The following is a 17272-nucleotide window of genomic DNA, read 5'->3' on the forward strand; positions in this document are numbered from 1 at the left end:
GTACAATTTTTCCTTAACTCTTCCGGGCGCAGTTCTGTGGGCGCAGGAGTATCGTTCTTTCAAGGCTCAATTGGTCTGACATGACAACAGAATTTCGTAATTAAAGAAAACAGGCTACAGACCACAAGCCCTCTCCAGAGCAACAGCACACCTCCGCCTATCCTCCTCCTCCTCCTCCTCCTCCTCCTCCTCCTCCTCCTCCTCCTCCATACAGGTGTGCGCTGGTGTGATTCTGCCTACATATACATTCTAAAATGTCGCATGAAGGAAATCTGTCATGTCCTAGCCCGAAACCATGCTTCTGTATGAACATCACGGTCGCTGTCAACCAAGGCAATACTGTAAATGTGTCATTATTCCAGTTTCGTGCTGAAACACGGTAGTCTGTAGCATTTATGTATGAGGGGCCATGCCATTACGCATGTTTTTTTGGTGCATTCCGGGAAACAAAATGCTGACTTGTTTTGCGCATCTCATGCTGGCTCTGTACAACTGCCCAATGCTCCGTTTTCTGGTGGACCAATAAGCTTCGGAACATAATTTCCGTTTCCAGCGTCTCTAACGAAAACTACAAAATTCCTGTGCGCCCTATACATTCCAGAGCCGCCCATGCTCGTACACTGAAAAGACTGTTTTATCGTTTATCTTTAAAACCGGCCGTGTGTACTCGGCTGAACAATGGTAGCGCACGAGTTAGCTAAAAAGTATGTCCTTTCATTAAAGTCTGGAATCAAAATGGGAGGACCTCATATAACCCCTTCCTCAGATCTTACGGCAAAATTCCAAACACAGCAGTATTTTGCTCAACTTTCACAGAACATGCCTAACAGCCGAGTATGGCCAGACACCACCGTCTTTGCGTTATTATTTTTTTCTTGCTGTATTTAAAGCTCGACACAGCATTGAATAGTGACCTTTGCAGTGACTTGCCCTACCTTATCCATGAGTGGTGTCTACACCTAAAGGGTGTGGCCACCCCAGAAATGCTACTGGACGCCTCCAGGAAGACTATAGGGGATTTATGAATGAAGCATTGGAAACTTGACGGAGAATAATGCAACTATTTCAGAACACCAAGTGGGAGCTCATTACAGTATACTCGACATTTGGGCTGTGCCGAAATGTCAACCGCTGTGTTACAAAGCAGCATCTTCTCATGTCCACCCGGAGTCCTGATAGAAGCTGCGAGATTGACTGCGTTAAGACCCAAAACATAAGCGGAAATTTTAACTGGCATGGCTTAACAAATACGGATGGCTGAATTATTCCGCTTTGCGTGAGAGTTAATCCTGCCATTTTCGTGTAATTTTCGCCGTTAACAGCGCTGTTCTTGTACGTGATGTCTGTGTGTTTAAATAGGTTTATTATTTGCTGAAATGTTTGCTAGTGATATATCGCTTCTTGTTTGCATAATTTATAGCCTGTCGTTTTTTTAAGGAAAGACTTGCGCTAAACATAACGTAAGTGCATACATTCGATGTAGACTGCACAGAATGGGCTCCATTGGCCTTACACTGAAAGTTGCTCTACGGGCGTAGAATGCTTATATGCCAAAAAAAATAAAATTCTTCGGAATTTTGGGCAAGAACAACTAAATAAAAAGAATCCCATTCTTACGGCCTACGCCATTTCATTGCGGATGTCATACTCATCATAGTCAACACGTTGAAATAAAGCACGCGGTCTGCGGATTTTCACCCAGCTTACAACTTCACCTGGCACTAAAATACAATCATAATCAGCACCAATATGATGAGAGAGGCCATTAAGGGCCATATGAAAACAAAATACAACCTTAATCAATTTGAAAGAACTAGCCATAGGTAACTCAATCAGCTCCATTCCAGTCCTATGACACGTTTTTAAACCGAAGCAATGCAACAAATAAAAAAAAAAATCAAATTTCGGGCTGCAGTGACTTTATATCGGAAGGAGGGATGTAGCTTAGGCCAGCGCTAAAACGTAGTTATGAGCGGGTTAACTTCACGGTAGAATTCAAATCGTGTATGAGCAATGGAGGCCCCATTACAATCGCGCAGCCATGTTCCTTGGCGGTGGCTTAGGTCGTTGGCCGACAATCGTACAAACAAGATCCTGTGATGTCATAGAGAAAACGCACGAAAGTGGGCGGGGAGTCGTCACTGCGTCGTGTGTTTCATTTAATATCTCGATTATTCCTTTGACGTTTGCGATTAAACTGGAATCATTGCTATCGGGACAATGCAGTCGTTTTAATGAACCAAACATGTATTTTATCTTCATAGCCTTTAAGGGCGCTCGCAAACTGCCGCGCGTTTTTTCTTTAAGGCAATGGGGGGTGGGGTGGGGGGCTTAAAAACAACATTACCCCCCCCCCCCCCCCCCCCTCATAAAATCCTGGCTACGCGCCTGCCCATGTAAGGCTGTCAAGATGCGTTACGGGGCTGAAATACGCGCAAAGTTCAGCACTGCACTTCCAACATTCGGCTTCCGTCTACTGTCCGCAGCTGTTATTCCGCGAGCAGGCGGTGACGTCCGAGACATTGTTTATTGTCATTCGTCCTGTACTCATATCCAGAAAAGTACTTGACATTAAGAAAGCCCGTCAACTTTGAAGCGGCTGCCATACGCACGCGGGAAGGACGGATGATATCATTTAAGAAGCTGACAAAAATCTTATTCGACAATGTTTCATCGTGCAAAGGTTGTTCCCTTAGCGAACGCACGTGTAATTAAGTTCGGAGGGTGCATTAGTCCTTTTCAGTGAATTGTGCTTGATATGCGCAGTGTTTCGCGCTTCCAAGATGATCTTCTCGACCGTGGTTTTCCTACTTGTGTCTATACGGGAGGGCAACAGTGCCGCCCAAAACGGCATCGCTCCAGCACTGCAGCTAACGATATTGCACACCAACGATATTCACTCGCACATTGAGGAGAGCACGATATATGGCGGCGTGTGCAGCGATAGCGACAAGGAAGAGGGAAAATGTGTCGGCGGTGTGACCAGGATCACAGCTAAAGTAAGTACATGCAAACATCGCGTGCAACAGCGCGAAGCTTTGCCATCGGGCTTTTATTGCCTTGGCTTGGTGTTTTGGGGCATCGCTGAGGTGCAGCCGAGGATGCCCGTGCACCCGGAGCGGAATTCAGGGCTTGCGTCTGTTGCAAGAGCATTTGTTTCGAGTCTGACCAATGCGTTCGTAATGGTAGGGCTGGGCTAGAACCAACGCTGGGCTCAAGCAGGAAATTTTTATTTGGACGCCAACTCTGAACTCCGCGCGCACCCCTATAGAGTTAGCCATAACGCACTTCAAATTTGGGTCACTATATAGGTTCTACACATTTTGGTTAAATATTCGCTTCAACCTACGTAAACGCTACCTGCGAGGTGCAGCTTTCCGGGTCATTACAGTTCCTTCAGAAGTCATTACTCTGGAATTACCCTGCCTAATGCAAAGTATTTTCGTGCAGCTAACATTGAAGGGTAAAGCTTACCTTGGGTTTAGCTTCAAGTTTAGAATATTTTACCTACCGGGTTCCAGGGCCATGGAAGCTATCAGCTTTAAATGAACGGGCAGTAACTTTTGGCAGCGCATTACAGAAAAACTATTTAGATTGCTGTAAAGAATTTCATGGTGTTCCTATCCAAGTATCCATCCCTCTGGTGCCATGGTTTTATCAGGTTCCTGAGTGGTCGCTTTTTGAACGTAAGAACAACATATGCAGGTGAAAAGGAGAGCAGCACGGGGAGGGCAGCACCTTTTTGACCCCAGGGAAGCATGCAGCAAATTATCCTGTAAGGAAATGCACAGAAAGTTGTACGGTTAAAAAAAAAAAATGTGAAGGAGGGTGCAGATTTATATCGTGCAGTAAAATCGCGGGAACTCAGTGGCCTGAGAGGAATATAGAAAAGAGGGAGCGCGTGCAATCATTGCCTTCCTTTTCGGTCTTGGTGTGAAATAGCGCTGTATTCTCTTTGATGTCTAGCAAACTGAAGACAAGGTTCACGCAGCCTATTAGCGCCATTCAGTAAAAAAAAGTTAAAAAATCCGAGATGGTTAGGTGAACGCAATGATGGAAGCGGAAAAGTCAATATCGGTCTATAAAACCGCCGCACGAGGCATTAAGAAATGTGGTTTAATACGGTCGCACAAAATGGGCTGCATTGACTTTTGAGGCTGAAGGTGGCAGCGTAGAGAACACGGACCTGTGTGAGCAAATGCTCGCAACAGGACGAGATGCGTGTATATGTTGGTGCGAAGTTCTCGTGACAACAGACACACTGCAATGTATCCAGTTGAACGTAATGCCTAAGCGTTCAACAATTAGAAATGGAAAAAAAAAATTCGCCTTTTTTAATTGCTCTGTTTTCACAGAGGCTGGAATAGAGAGATAGAAAGAGAGGGAGAGAGAGAGAACAAGCTGTAATGAATACTGAAGCGGTTAGCCTCACGAGCGGCGGGGCTTGCTCCTTCATGGGTGTGAACATAGTGAGGCGAAAAAAGAAAAGAAAGAAGGAAAAGCAAGTATAAGCAATGAATAATAGGGAGAATAAAATGAAATAAATAAGAAGCGCTGAAAAAATGCGATATCAAGAGAAAAGATCTCATGACCTCATCATCAATCACCTCAATCAAGTCATCACCGCGGTCAACCCGGAATCAATAAGAAAAGTCAAGGCAGGCGTTGTCCCTAGCGCAGCGTCAGCACAATTACGAGGTTAACTCGCGTACAGGGGAAACTAGAAAGGGCCGGTCAGGATCTTGTTGGAAGGAGAATGCTAGGAAAAGGTGGTGACAAAGCCGTCACAAGCATATATGTTTGAGAGTACGCTCAAAGAAACAGATATGAGCCTATGTTTTTAGGAGGAATAGATGGCGGTGGTTAAATAATCCACATTAGTCAACACCAACCCATACTAGCCAAAAATACTTAATCAATCACAGTAAGCCTGCTCTTTATGCGCTTGAGCGGCAGCCATAGTGGAATAACTTATCAAATCAAATTTATTTTCCTTGGTATAATGTACAAGCATGGCGCAGCCAGAAAAGGAGCTACTGTTATCAGAAGATTCACAAAGTGACTGCCATAACTAAAGACAGCAGCACGTAAAAAGACGTAAAAACGTTAAAATTGGCAAACGTAAAAAAAATCTCTTTTACAAACTACAAAGGAAGATATCAAACAGCGCTGACAAAAACCATCACACAGGCTGCATCCTGTTGAAGAGAGAGAGAGAGAGAGAGAGAGAGAGAGAGAGAGAGAGAGAGGAGAGAGAGAGAGAGAGAGAGAGAGAGAGAGAGAGAGAAAGAAAGAGAGAGAGAGAGAGAGAGAGAGGAGAGAGAGAGAGAGAGAGAGAGAGAGAGAGAGAGAGAGAGAGAGAGAGAGAGAGAGAGAGAGAGAGAGAGAGAGAGAGAGAGAGATCACTCTTATTTATATAAGAGTTGTCTCTCTTTCTCTTTGTTGGCTGGACAATTGTTGACAATTGTTGGCTGGAGAGGCCATCTTTGCTAGTGGCAGCTGCTTGGTACGTCAGATGGAGATGATTATAATGCATTGAGGTGGCTGCGAGAGATCGGGAAGACAACAATGTGAGAGAAAACAAAATTTAAATATAAAGAAATATACGCAATGAAATGCAAGAAATGAAATTCTAAAGAAAGTTGAATAAAAAAGTTGAGCAAATGACGCTGAGCAAGTACAGAACGCCAAACCAACAGAAGGGAAAAAATTATGTCCGAATATAGTGTCATTGTTAGAATATTGACATCACATGAGCATCTATTTCAAGCATCTTTTGGCTGATTACTGTGAAAAGCTTAAAAATTTAAGAGATCTGGAAGACATTAACGCTATGACTGAATGGCATACTTGTCCTGTGGTTTTTGCATGTGCCACACGTCAGGATGACGTGGGTTACACTTTGGAACGCTTTTTTTAGTGTAGATACAATGTGGTGAAAACGGTTATTGTTTTTTACAGCTGTGCACTGTGATACACTAAGTTGGAAGTTATGATCAAACACCTTAATTTGGGCAAATTATCTAAAAAATTCTTATGTGGGAGTCATAGTTTGCGTCAGCTAGTATTCTCATTACTTCCAGACATTCCAGACAAAATACAATACCTAAGTAATATTGAAAATAGGCAACATGTCATGGAAATAGGATGGATTTCGGCAAATAATTTACACCTGTGCTACACGGCAACTTTCTATTGGCAGTTGAACGCTCACCGTCAAATGCGCCCTATGTATTTACAATGGGGTACTCGATAGACAATTTGTTGAAAGGCCTACGGAAGGCCTTTGAAACGGCCGTGTAGCACAGGTATAATTCTTGGTTTCGTGAAACGAGGGTTGGAAAACTCGCTGTAACACCCAAACTAATTATAATAATAATCATAATCAGAATAGACAAGAATAAAAATACCTGTCAGTAAGGCTACAGAATAAAGACAATCTGAAACATTCGAATTAGTAATGCATCAACAAGAATTATTGATTATAGGACCAATACAATATAGTTTCGTTTTCTGAATACCAGGATTAGGGCTAGAAAACTCGCTGTAACTTCAGAAATAATCATGACAGGAACGCGATTTCTTTGTAGAGTGTTTGGGGATGATTAAAATACAACAACAAGCAACTTGGATAAAAAGATTGACTTTTGATAGGGGCCTACCACCTTAACATAAAGTCATGTAAATAATACATACAGATAGTAGCGATAGTAGTATCACAGACTACGCATGCATGGGGGAAGGTGATTGTCCACCGCCACAGTCATTATCACGTTATAACAGTCACTATCACACGGACCCCCGGTCACAATGGCCTTGCAGGGAATGAAGCACCTCACTACCGGACGTTCCCATTAGCACGGGCGAACCTGGGATCCTACCCTCCTTCCCTCTCCACGGTTGAACCCACGTACAGCACCATCGATACCCTTCGATACCCTTCCCCTCACCCTCCCCTATCCACCTACGAGGAATACATCTTGCGCAGACTCCTGGCACCTATTACCACCCCACTATCCTCACCCCATATCCGTATCACTCTACAACCCCTTATGATAGCACCGCAACCTCCCTTCACCACCCACCACTTAGTCTTTTCTTGCATTGATTGTGGAAACACATCGGTTGACAAGATTAAGTTGAATGTCTGCACGATCAAGTTTAGTGTGTGGGGCTTTGATAATTTCATTTACGTACTTAAAAAGCCACAAACGTCTTTTGGCTTCTTATGAATTTTAGGCCTTTGTGGCTTTTTAAGTACGTAAGTGAAATTATCAAGGCCCCACTCATTCAACTTGATCACGCACACATTGGTAATGCTAATGACTAACGCGCCGACGCTACACAGGTGATGAGGCACGCCGTAGTGGAGGGCTCCGGATTAATTTTGACCCCCAGGAGCCCTTTTATCGTCGCACTAAATTCACCGTGAACTGTAGAGAGAGAAATAATTATTTATTGGAGATTTTAGCTCCAACCCAAACAGGAGCTGGCTACTCCAGAAATTTGTCGGAAGTCTTTTCTGATTGGCTTTCAATTTTGGTAACGTGCACCCAGTTGGCAATGCGGTTATGTGTGCTGTCGTCACTTTGGCGTTTCATGACGTCTACTGAAAGTGCATCATTGTTGGCCGGCAACAAAAAACTAGACGAAATGCAGCGGACATGACAACGTACGCTTGTCTGCTATTCAAGAATAATACGGCTTGTATGTCATGAACTCTCTGTGATTGGCTGAGAAGGCGTGACGTAATTTAAACGGCTAGCGGGAACGATCACATCACACATTGGTAACTACAGCCTGCGTAAACGTGACATAATGTTACGTAACAGCTTGAAAATGGAGGTTGCTGTCGCCGTGAAATAGGGCAAAACATTTCACCGACCTTCGGCGCCGCGTGAGAGAGAGAGAAATGACTTTATTGAACATTTGTCCGGCGGGAGGAGACGGGTCAGGCCACGCAGGGCTTCGCCGTCCCCCCTGTCTATATGGTTAGGCAGACCTCGAAGCAGTGAAGACACCGTTAATTTGCAGCAGGCGCAGTTTCGCATGACGGGCGGTTTAGAGCATGTTTTCTACAGAAAGAAATAATAGTTTTGACTGTTCCCAAGTCAGCGATTACGGAGCATACAAATAACGTGCCGTACTATGCTTTTATGTTTGGCAATAACACAAAAATTGTTTCGTGTAACAGCAACATAAGAGGGAAGTGCAAGCCTCTCTATGACAAAGAGAACCCAATGCATTGCATTTGTCCACACTCCTCCTGGTAAGTTGCTGGGTCACATGATCGAACTCAAGAAAAAAATAACAAAGAAAAGCGACTTTTGTTCATTTCAGTTCTGATTGAAGTCGAGCTTGACGAATGAATGAATCGGCGACATCACTACGTTCCGCGGTTATCAGGCCCTTATGCGTCATACAAGCGATGGTCGCGACCGTATTTTTCTGTGATCACGCCATAAACTTGTAACAGCAGCATACGATGGGGACGGCCGCAAAGGTGATAACGCAACCAAGCTTGCATTCAAGCAGGGAGTTACTTCATCGCCTTGTGATGTTGACGCTAATTTTGATCTAAAGAAATGTGTTTCCCTAGCCAGCCTCAGATATCATCCTAATTTTTATAATACATCCCAAGTGTCTTTATATCTTTTATGAGCAATATTTGATACCTTGGTTGTGATCTTTATGAGTGAAGCGTCAAATCATACTGCATGTCGTCATAGCTATAGGTGCATCACGTCACTGATTGCTTACGTTTGGCTTACGCAAAAAGCATGGAGAGAATTTATGCAGTCGAGAATAGGGCCCCTGGGATCTTTAAAGTGCGGCGAAATCTCGAACGCACGGATGTTTTCCGCTTTTCGTCTCCATTAGAAAAGCGGCCGCCGCAGCCCGGAATCGAATCCACGTCCATGGGCTCAGAGGCACAACGCCTTTGCCACTGAGCCACCGCGGCGTGCCATGCACACATTCAACTTAATCTTGGCAACCGGTGAGTCTCCACTGTCAATGCAACTGCTAAGGTAATTCTGATCTACAACGGTTGGGAGAAAAATATAATGAAAAATTTCAGGGCTATCCTGATCTTGCCCATTCACTTATAGAAAAGCTGACACACTCGACATTATCCACCTGTTTAACGAATACAGGAGTCGTTAGAGGTCAATGGGAGGTGCCTTCGTCCTGCAGTGGACCTTAGTAGGCTGATGATTATGATCATGACTTAAAAAACTTTATTTGCAAACTGTCAGCGTCGCCCACACTTCTGTTATTATAATTCAACATCGTGGAGGAAACTTGCTTTCCATCTGTTGGGCAAAAACACGGTGCTTTCGTTTCGTGGAACACGCGGTAATAAGCGCCAGCTTCTTCCGTTGAAATGCTTGATGTTAAAAATCGGTTCCTGAAGAAGTTATTTAGGAGGTTGGCTGAGATATTAATCAGTAACATTTATGCCATTATGAGGGAGCGATTCAACCTAATTTGGACCACGAGCACGACACAGCACAGTATCAAATTTCTTCCATATTCGGCCACAGTTCTTAGTATCATGATGGATAAGGTTAGTGGGAATAGGCTTCCTCATCCCTAAGGCGTACGTTGACAAACGTTTTTGTGACATTTATGTTCTTGAAAAACAGTATGATCTCTTGTTTCAAGAATTTTTTTATGAAGACGGTTTTTAGAATTAATTTTTCGTAGAATACCTTTCGTCATTCGTCTTTCGCATTCTATTTATGTGCTTGCTTGACGTTTCAATGAACTTTTCAAAAGACTGATTTTGTTATCTTTTTTCTTGCAGAATAGCTTTCGCATTTTGTTTGCCTGCTTGACAGTTCGAGGGGTGAAATTGTCGGTGTAGGTAGCCTTTACCGCAGCTATAGAAAAGTTTCGTATATAAGCCCTATCAGCGTTCTTTAGCGCATATTTATGTTCCCATGTAAGGCTCTATGATGCTGTTTTTAAGCGCTCAAGATCGGTTTAAGGTGTGGTTTAAAGAGTTTGTTTATCTTCTTCCTTCTTTTTTGAAGGAGTTACCATTTTCACAATCATGAACAGCTAAGTGAACACTTATATCGGCAGCTAGTCAGCTGTTGCAAATGAGGATGTATAGTTGATCACAAAAAATCCAACAAAGTCGAGAACGTCTGCCACACTTTTCCAGCAGTTGTATAGATAGTCTCACTGTAGTTCGCGTTGGTGATACAAGTGAATAATCTCCGTCTTGGGTTACATTCGATCAGGCAATTAAACATTGAAATCTTCACCAACAACAAGCTTCGTTTTTTTTTTCAACTGCGCAACACAAAACTCAGTAAGAAGCGCACAAAACTGTTCGAAGCGCCTATTAGGTTGTCATAATATATCCCCGATAGGCGATTTGTGATCACAGCACTGAATCCCAACAGCTTTATAGTCGTCCAATACGACAGTGTAGTCGTTTTCAAGATAACACTAAAAACGCTTGTGCACGAGTAAGGACACACCCCTACCGAGTCTAGCATTTCAAGTAACAAAAAATGATGATGACGCCCAAGCACTCCTTCTGTGGACTTAACCGTGGTCTCCAGCGTTCCCAACGGCGAGTATTAAACAGTGTGGGACTCAACCCAGGCCGGCCGCTCGACTACAGATGCTGGCTCTTTGGGACGTATCACCATAGCCTTTTAGACTTCCTCACTTAGAACTACCCGTTCCCTTACATTTAGCCTCACTCGTCCCCACCATTTTATGCTGTAGAGCAAACTCTCGAAATTAAAAGAAGAATGCAGTCCTCTCATTATTATCACCATCCTTTACATTTTGCGTATTTTCCCTCTTTCTGTCACTACGACTCAGCACCCTCATTCGCACCGCTAAGCAAAGATGACATTAAGCGGCGACATACTTTGCTACTCTCTTCACACAGCATTACCGGCTTGGCCGAATGCGATACCCTCCAGGTTCTGAGAAACTAACCAGGCCCCAACAGACTGCTCTTCGTCAACTCCAGACGAACACATACCCACACCGTATACGAGGTTGCACGCTATACACCGCGCCCTATACGATCCCCTGTGCAGACAGTGCGGCGTCCCTGCCACGCTTTACCACATAGTATGGGAATGCCAAGTTAACCCCCACATCGACCCCATCCCGAACCCCTCCCGAGAGCAGTGGGAGAGAGAACTCGCTAGCTCTTGCCTCAGCAGACAGCTGCAGCTGATCGAACGGGCGAAGACGGCGGGTTGCTCCAATTGCGCCCCCGTGGACTGAGGGCTCCACCCGCAAGACTTTTCGAAACAATAAAAATTGTACTCCTCCTCCTTCATGCTAGTTGCGTAATAGGCATGCTCGTATCATGTTCCGCTGGTGGCAGGCCCAAGGATGTTGTATTTATACAACCTCCTTGGGCAGCAAGAACTCTGTGCGCTTCATCCAGTAGCCCTTCACAGGCCCTGAATGTCAGTGAGCGCGCGAAGCCTTCTCGCTCGTGCACGCTCTCAACCCCCGTCCAAGCATGAAGGGGTGACCGCCGGTGATGTGCACGTGCCTGAACGGGAAGAAACCAGACAAAACGCCCGCTCAGAACCTTTCAAGAGAGAGATAGAGTAGACTTTATTGGGTTCCAGCATGCGGGATTCCCTCCGGCCGCGCAGGGCGCGGGGTTCACCCTATCTCACGTTACACTAGAAATCCTAATGTCACGCGGGCCTAGACCTCAAGGCCTTCGTGCCCCGGCGCCGCTCGGGTTACTGAGGGTTCCCCCTTTCGCCTTTGCAGCGCCAGTGCGGCCTCGAGCTGCCGGACGGCCCTTCGCTGGTCTTCTGGGTCCGTAGACCCCACACGCTGTTCTACTTACGGCGGTAACACCGGACCGTCCGCGCTGTCTGCGTCACATCCCCAGAGTATGTGAGCCAGGGTGGCTCTCGCGCTCGCGCACACACTGCACATTTCACTCACGTAGAGCTCAGGGCACACGTGTCGTGCTAGCGATGGGGTCAGCACAGTCTCGGTTTGGAGCTGGCGCAACCTCACCGCCTCCCACCGAGTAAGATCCCTGTGCGGAGGCGGGAAGCCACGCCGTTGCTCCCTGTACCACGCGAGGATGTCGCCGTAATCGAGCAGCTGCTCCTCGCCTTCTTCTTCGGTCGCCGTCGCGTCTTCGGAGGCGGGCGCGGCCGCGGTCCGGCACGTGGCGAGACCACGGGCCGCGGCATCCGCCTCCTCGTTGCGGTTCGGAGATCCTGGTATCAGGTCCCTACCCAACCATTTTAGTGTCAGCCTCGACTTGGACTCGTCGCTTGCCAACGCCCTAGCAGCCGCCCCGCACACGGCTCCGCGCGAGAAGCTACGGATGGCCGTCTTGCTGTCACTGAGTATTGTCCGCACGCCCGGGGAGCGCGCCGCCAAGGCTATCGCCATTTCCTCGGCCTGGCTCGCGCTCCTCGTACGCACGCTGCATGACGTGACGATCTTGCCCGTCGTTGCGGCGACCGCCGCCGCCACGTAGGCGTCCTTGTTCCTGACCTTGGCCACGTCCACGTAGACGGCGCCCTCGTCGTTCTGATGTTGCAGCAGCAGCGCCCTGGCTCGCGCCGCTCGTCGTCCCTCCCTTTCGCCGGGACCCATGTTCTTTGGCAGCGGATACACCACCAGTCTTCGCATGGTTGACTCCGTGAGTGGAGACGTTTCGTGGTCTTGTTCCTCGGGGGAGGACAGGCCCACTCGTTCCAGCAGCCGCCTGCCGACCGCGGTGCGGCCCAGGCGCGTCAATTGAGCAGTACGTTGGGCCTCGCCGATCTCCGAGAGCGTGTTGTGCGCTCCCAGAGATAGCAAGGCCGTCGTCTTGGTGCCATTGAGCAGGCCCATGGCACCCGCATACGCCTTGCGGATGGCCGCATCGATTCGCTTCCTCTCCGCTTCCGTCCACTTGTGAAAGGCCCCCGCGTATGCTGCGTGGCTAACTGCAAAGGCCTGCAGCAGTCGCAGGAGGCTCGCTTCTCGGATTCCTCGGGACCTCGTCGTGACCCTCTTGACGAGTCTCGTCGTTATCCCGATCTTCGTTACTATGTGGTTGGCTGCCGTCCCGTTCGTGCGGTGGGCGTCCACGTACATGCCCAGTACTCGGAGGCTCTGGACGTGCGGGACCGGCGTGCCGTCGCCGGCTCGGACGACTATGTTGCATTCCGCTTCTTCCGCGGCCCGCTTTCTCCATCTTCCCGGTGGTGGGAGCACCAATAACTGGGACTTCTGTGGCGAGCACTTCAGCCCCGTGTCTCTCAGCGTGGTCTCCACGGCGTCGATCGCTGCCTGCAGTCCGGCCTCGATGTCGCCGTCGCTGCCGCCCGTCGCCCATATCGTGACGTCGTCGGCATAGATGCAGTACCGGATCTTCGGTCCAAGCGCGTCAAGGCTCTTGGCGACGTCGATCATCACGAAGTTGAATAGAAGCGGGGATATCACGGACCCTTGCGGGGTTCCGACGCTTCCTAGCTCCCTCTCTTCGAGTCGTTCGCCTCCCACCTCTAGCCTCGCCGTGCGACGAGTGAGGAAGGATCTTACGTAGTCATATACGTGCGCTTGCCCATGTTGAGCTTCGCCACGCAGGCAAGGATGGCCGAGTGCTCCACCTTATCGAAGGCGCTCTGCAGGTCCAGGCCGAGAATGGCCCGGTTGTCTTTCTGCGGAACGCCTCCGGCTGGTTCTAGTACCTCGCGTTGCAGCAGCAACATCGCGTCTTGCGTCCCCAGGCGAGACCGGAATCCCAGCATGGAGTCGTTGTAGTGACCGTTCTCCTCCAAGTGCCGCTGCCACCGGTTGTTGAGGACGTGCTCCAACACCTTGCCCACGCAGGACGTGAGCGAGATGGGGCGCAGGCCCTCTATTCCCGGCGGCTTGTTGGGCTTGGGCAGTAGTATTGTCTTGGCCGTCTTCCACTGCTTGGGAAGGCTTCCGCTCGTCCAGCAGGCGTTGAAGTACTTCGTCAGGGCCGAGACTGCAGCGTCGCTGATGTTACGTAGAGCCTTGTTTGTCACTTTGTCCGGTCCCGCGGCTGAGCGACAGTTCAGGACGTTCGTTGCCTGGCGCACCTGCCACTCCTCGATCTCGCGGTCGAGCAGCGGGTTGGGCGCGCCGTCGTATTCCGGATGCTCCATGTGGTTTGGGGCCGGGAGGTACTTGTCGTTTAGCCGCTTATGCCTCTCCGCCTCGCCTAGCTGGTTGGCCGCGGCGTGGAGGATCTGCGACATGCGGTGTCGTTGATGTTCCTTACTCTTGGTCTCGTCCATGAGGTGGCGCAGGAGGGCCCACGTGCCTCCCCTATGGAGTTGGCCGTCCGCTTCGCTACACATGGCATACCATTGCTGGGCACACAGTTGGCGGCTGTAGCGCTCGATTTCCTTCCCGAGTGCCGCGACGCGTTTGCGCAGCGTTCGGTTGTGCCTTTGTCTTTTCCATCTTCGTTGTAGCGATCTCCTCGCCTCCACGAGATGGACGAGGCGCGGGTCCACCCGATCGGCTTCCTCCGGTACCTCGACTTCGGTCGTGGCGTCCTTGGCGGCGGAGACAAGGCTCGCCGACCATCTCTCCACGTCGTCCACCTCGCCCAGATCGGCTTCCCTGAACTTGTGCCAATCGGTGAGGAGCTGACGTCGTTTGGTCGTTCCGTCGACCACGCGAGCGCGGGCGAGCGGTATCGTGACTTCGACGATGTAGTGGTCGCTTCCGAGATTCCAGCCCGTGTAGTGGTCGCTTCCGAGATTCCAGCAGTCCCGCCTCGCGGCAGGTGCACGAACGAAAGATCGGGCGTGGTGCCTCTGGCTGTCGACGTTCCGATTCGCGTTGGTTGTGCCGGGTCGGTGAGCAGCTCGAAGCTCGCTTCCTCGGCGTCTTCCAGTAATCTCCTTCCCTTCACCGTTGTGCGGGTGTACCCCAGTTCCTCGTGCGGTGCGTTGAAGTCCCCGCAGACGACCGCCGCGGCCCCAGAGCCGTGGGCGGCGTCGCGGATCTTGTGCAACAGGGTCTTGAATCTTTGGTTTCCGTGCTGTGGGTTGCTATATACATTTGCTATGTACACCGTGGTCGAAGCCTTGTTCTTGCCTCTTCCCTTCTTGCCCACAATGATGATTTCCGTCACGTTGGCTTCGATGGCGTAATAGGCATGCTCGTATCATGTTCCGCTGGTGGCAGGCCCAAGGATGTTGTATTTATACAACCTCCTTGGGCAGCAAGAACTCTGTGCGCTTCATCCAGTAGCCCTTCACAGGGCCCTGAATGTCAGTGAGCGCGCGAAGCCTTCTCGCTCGTGCACGCTCTCAACCCCCGTCCAAGCATGAAGGGGTGACCGCCGGTGATGTGCACGTGCCTGAACGGGAAGAAACCAGACAAAACACCCGCTCAGAACCCTTCAAGAAGGAGTTAAGAACAAGAATATGAGCAGTCGGCTGTCTATGCCTGCCGTCTGTCGGCCATATACATATTTAATGAATTCTCTCTTCACATTTTTTTAACATCCTGGGATCATATTTTGTAGGCCATATATGCCGTATTTTCGACAACCTCTTAACGTGTGCTTTCGCATTAAAATGAAAGTATAATACCATGTCTCAGTTAATTGATGACGGCAGTCACTTCCAACGAGTTTTTTAACGCAATAACTAAGGCTACACGTGTGTCCAAAGAAACTGCTTTTTTATGAAGTGCTTTCATTGTAAACACGGGCACTGACGTCACTGCGGACGTCATGCTTAGCGATATTAGTGGCCATACATAAACATTTATGTATGGCCACTTTTACACTAAATGTCATTTTTACACAAAAAAAACCACCCATGAGAACAATGTTTAGATCATTACACCTGCCCGCCTTAGCTAGGAAACATGGGGTGATGTATACGATTTTACTACCAGTAACGATGCATACGACAGTTTTATTAACATTTTCTAAATAGTCTACAACTCGTGTTTTCCTATAAATAAAATAGGGAAGCCATGTAAAGTTCGGAAACCTTGGCTTATTCGTGAATTGTTGGTCATGGTTAAGCATAAAAATTCTTTGTGTGCACAGTTTATTAGAACCAAAGATCCGGCACATTTAACTAAATTTAAAGCATACCCGAACCAAAAAAACATTAAAACTACGCGCACCTAAGAAGTCCTACTTTAATTTTCTCGTAAAATAACGCACAACGGTCCGATATAACTTACAAGCAATTAAATTCCTTATTTCGTAAAGCACGTAGAAATTATACTAGATGCATCCGAGAAAAAAACAAATCACGCACTCTGGCCATGCCCAAACATACAAGCCACCCTGAGATCTTCCCTCCAGCCTATTCCTGCCACAAAGCGCTTTTCTAGCGGGTTAGCAGGGAGGGGGCGTTGCTCACACCCTCTAAGGATCTTGAAACGCTCATTTGGACCACATTAGTAAATCCCATTAAAAATACGCTTGGACTAGAAAAGTCCCTGTAATCCTACCAAGAAGCCCAGCAACTATTTGGACACAGGCCTCAAAATCTCTCTCTCTCTCTCTCTCTCTCTCTCTCTCTCTCTCTCTCTCTCTCTCTCTCTCTCTCTCTCTCTCTCTCTCTCTCTCTCTCTCTCTCTCTCTCTCTCTCTCTCTCTCTCTCTCTCTCTCTCTCTCTCTCTCTCTCTCTCTCCACGCATGCAGCGTTCGTGAAACTGCACATGCATTGATGGCTTCTTCATCTTCAACACAGAGCATAGTATGTGGATATTGACGCTTACACGATCTTAAGCATTGCTAAGGCTTTGCTTATAACAGGAACGGCGGTGAAGTACGCTGTTGACCGAGAAGCGCTCGATCTGCCAGAGCAAGCCACTCACACGAGAGTTTGTGATGATGATGCGTTCCAGGTAGCGCTCATTCGTCGGCGTCGTCTTGGATGCGATATCGAGCATGAAAAGTTCATTCACATGAATGATGTCTTCGACCTTCGGCTTTACAAAACTCACGTGACAGTTTAAGCACGCGAGGTGTGAAGAAAAACTGCCCTTGAAGGTCGTCAGCAGCGTGATAAGGGCTTGTTTACTTAGCGGCAAGCCGGAGTTAACATCGATGAGGGACAGGTGCGGCGCCTTGTAATGAAAAGCAGTCTTCGCCATCAGTTACGTCCTCGAAATAGGCAACTGTCCTACCGTTGGCGACCTGTTGGCGTTCACTTCTGAAGTTCGTAAGCAGCAATTCTGCACGGCCGTCTGTAAAGTGCAGCACGCCTCGAGCAACTGCAATTCCGTGACGGAATAAAAGTTCATCGATCCG

The 17272-nt window shown here is 48.2% G+C and overlaps 1 protein-coding gene across 1 annotated transcript in view; it reads left to right on the forward strand.

Moving 5' to 3' along the window:
• Positions 1-2586: 2586 nt before the first annotated feature.
• LOC144166021 (protein 5NUC-like) overlaps positions 2587-17272 on the forward strand; it is a 97365-nt gene continuing 82679 nt past the window's right edge. Inside the window, exon 1 of the mRNA XM_077695690.1 lies at positions 2587-2999. Coding sequence (XP_077551816.1) covers positions 2784-2999 — 216 coding nt within the window. The 5' untranslated portion in view covers positions 2587-2783. The remainder of the gene's footprint in view (positions 3000-17272) is intronic.

Source organism: Haemaphysalis longicornis, unplaced genomic scaffold (assembly GCF_048455015.1).
Source record: "Haemaphysalis longicornis isolate Haplotype H1 unplaced genomic scaffold, Haemaphysalis longicornis Haplotype H1 scaffold_156, whole genome shotgun sequence".
Classification (NCBI taxonomy): domain Eukaryota; kingdom Metazoa; phylum Arthropoda; class Arachnida; order Ixodida; family Ixodidae; genus Haemaphysalis; species Haemaphysalis longicornis.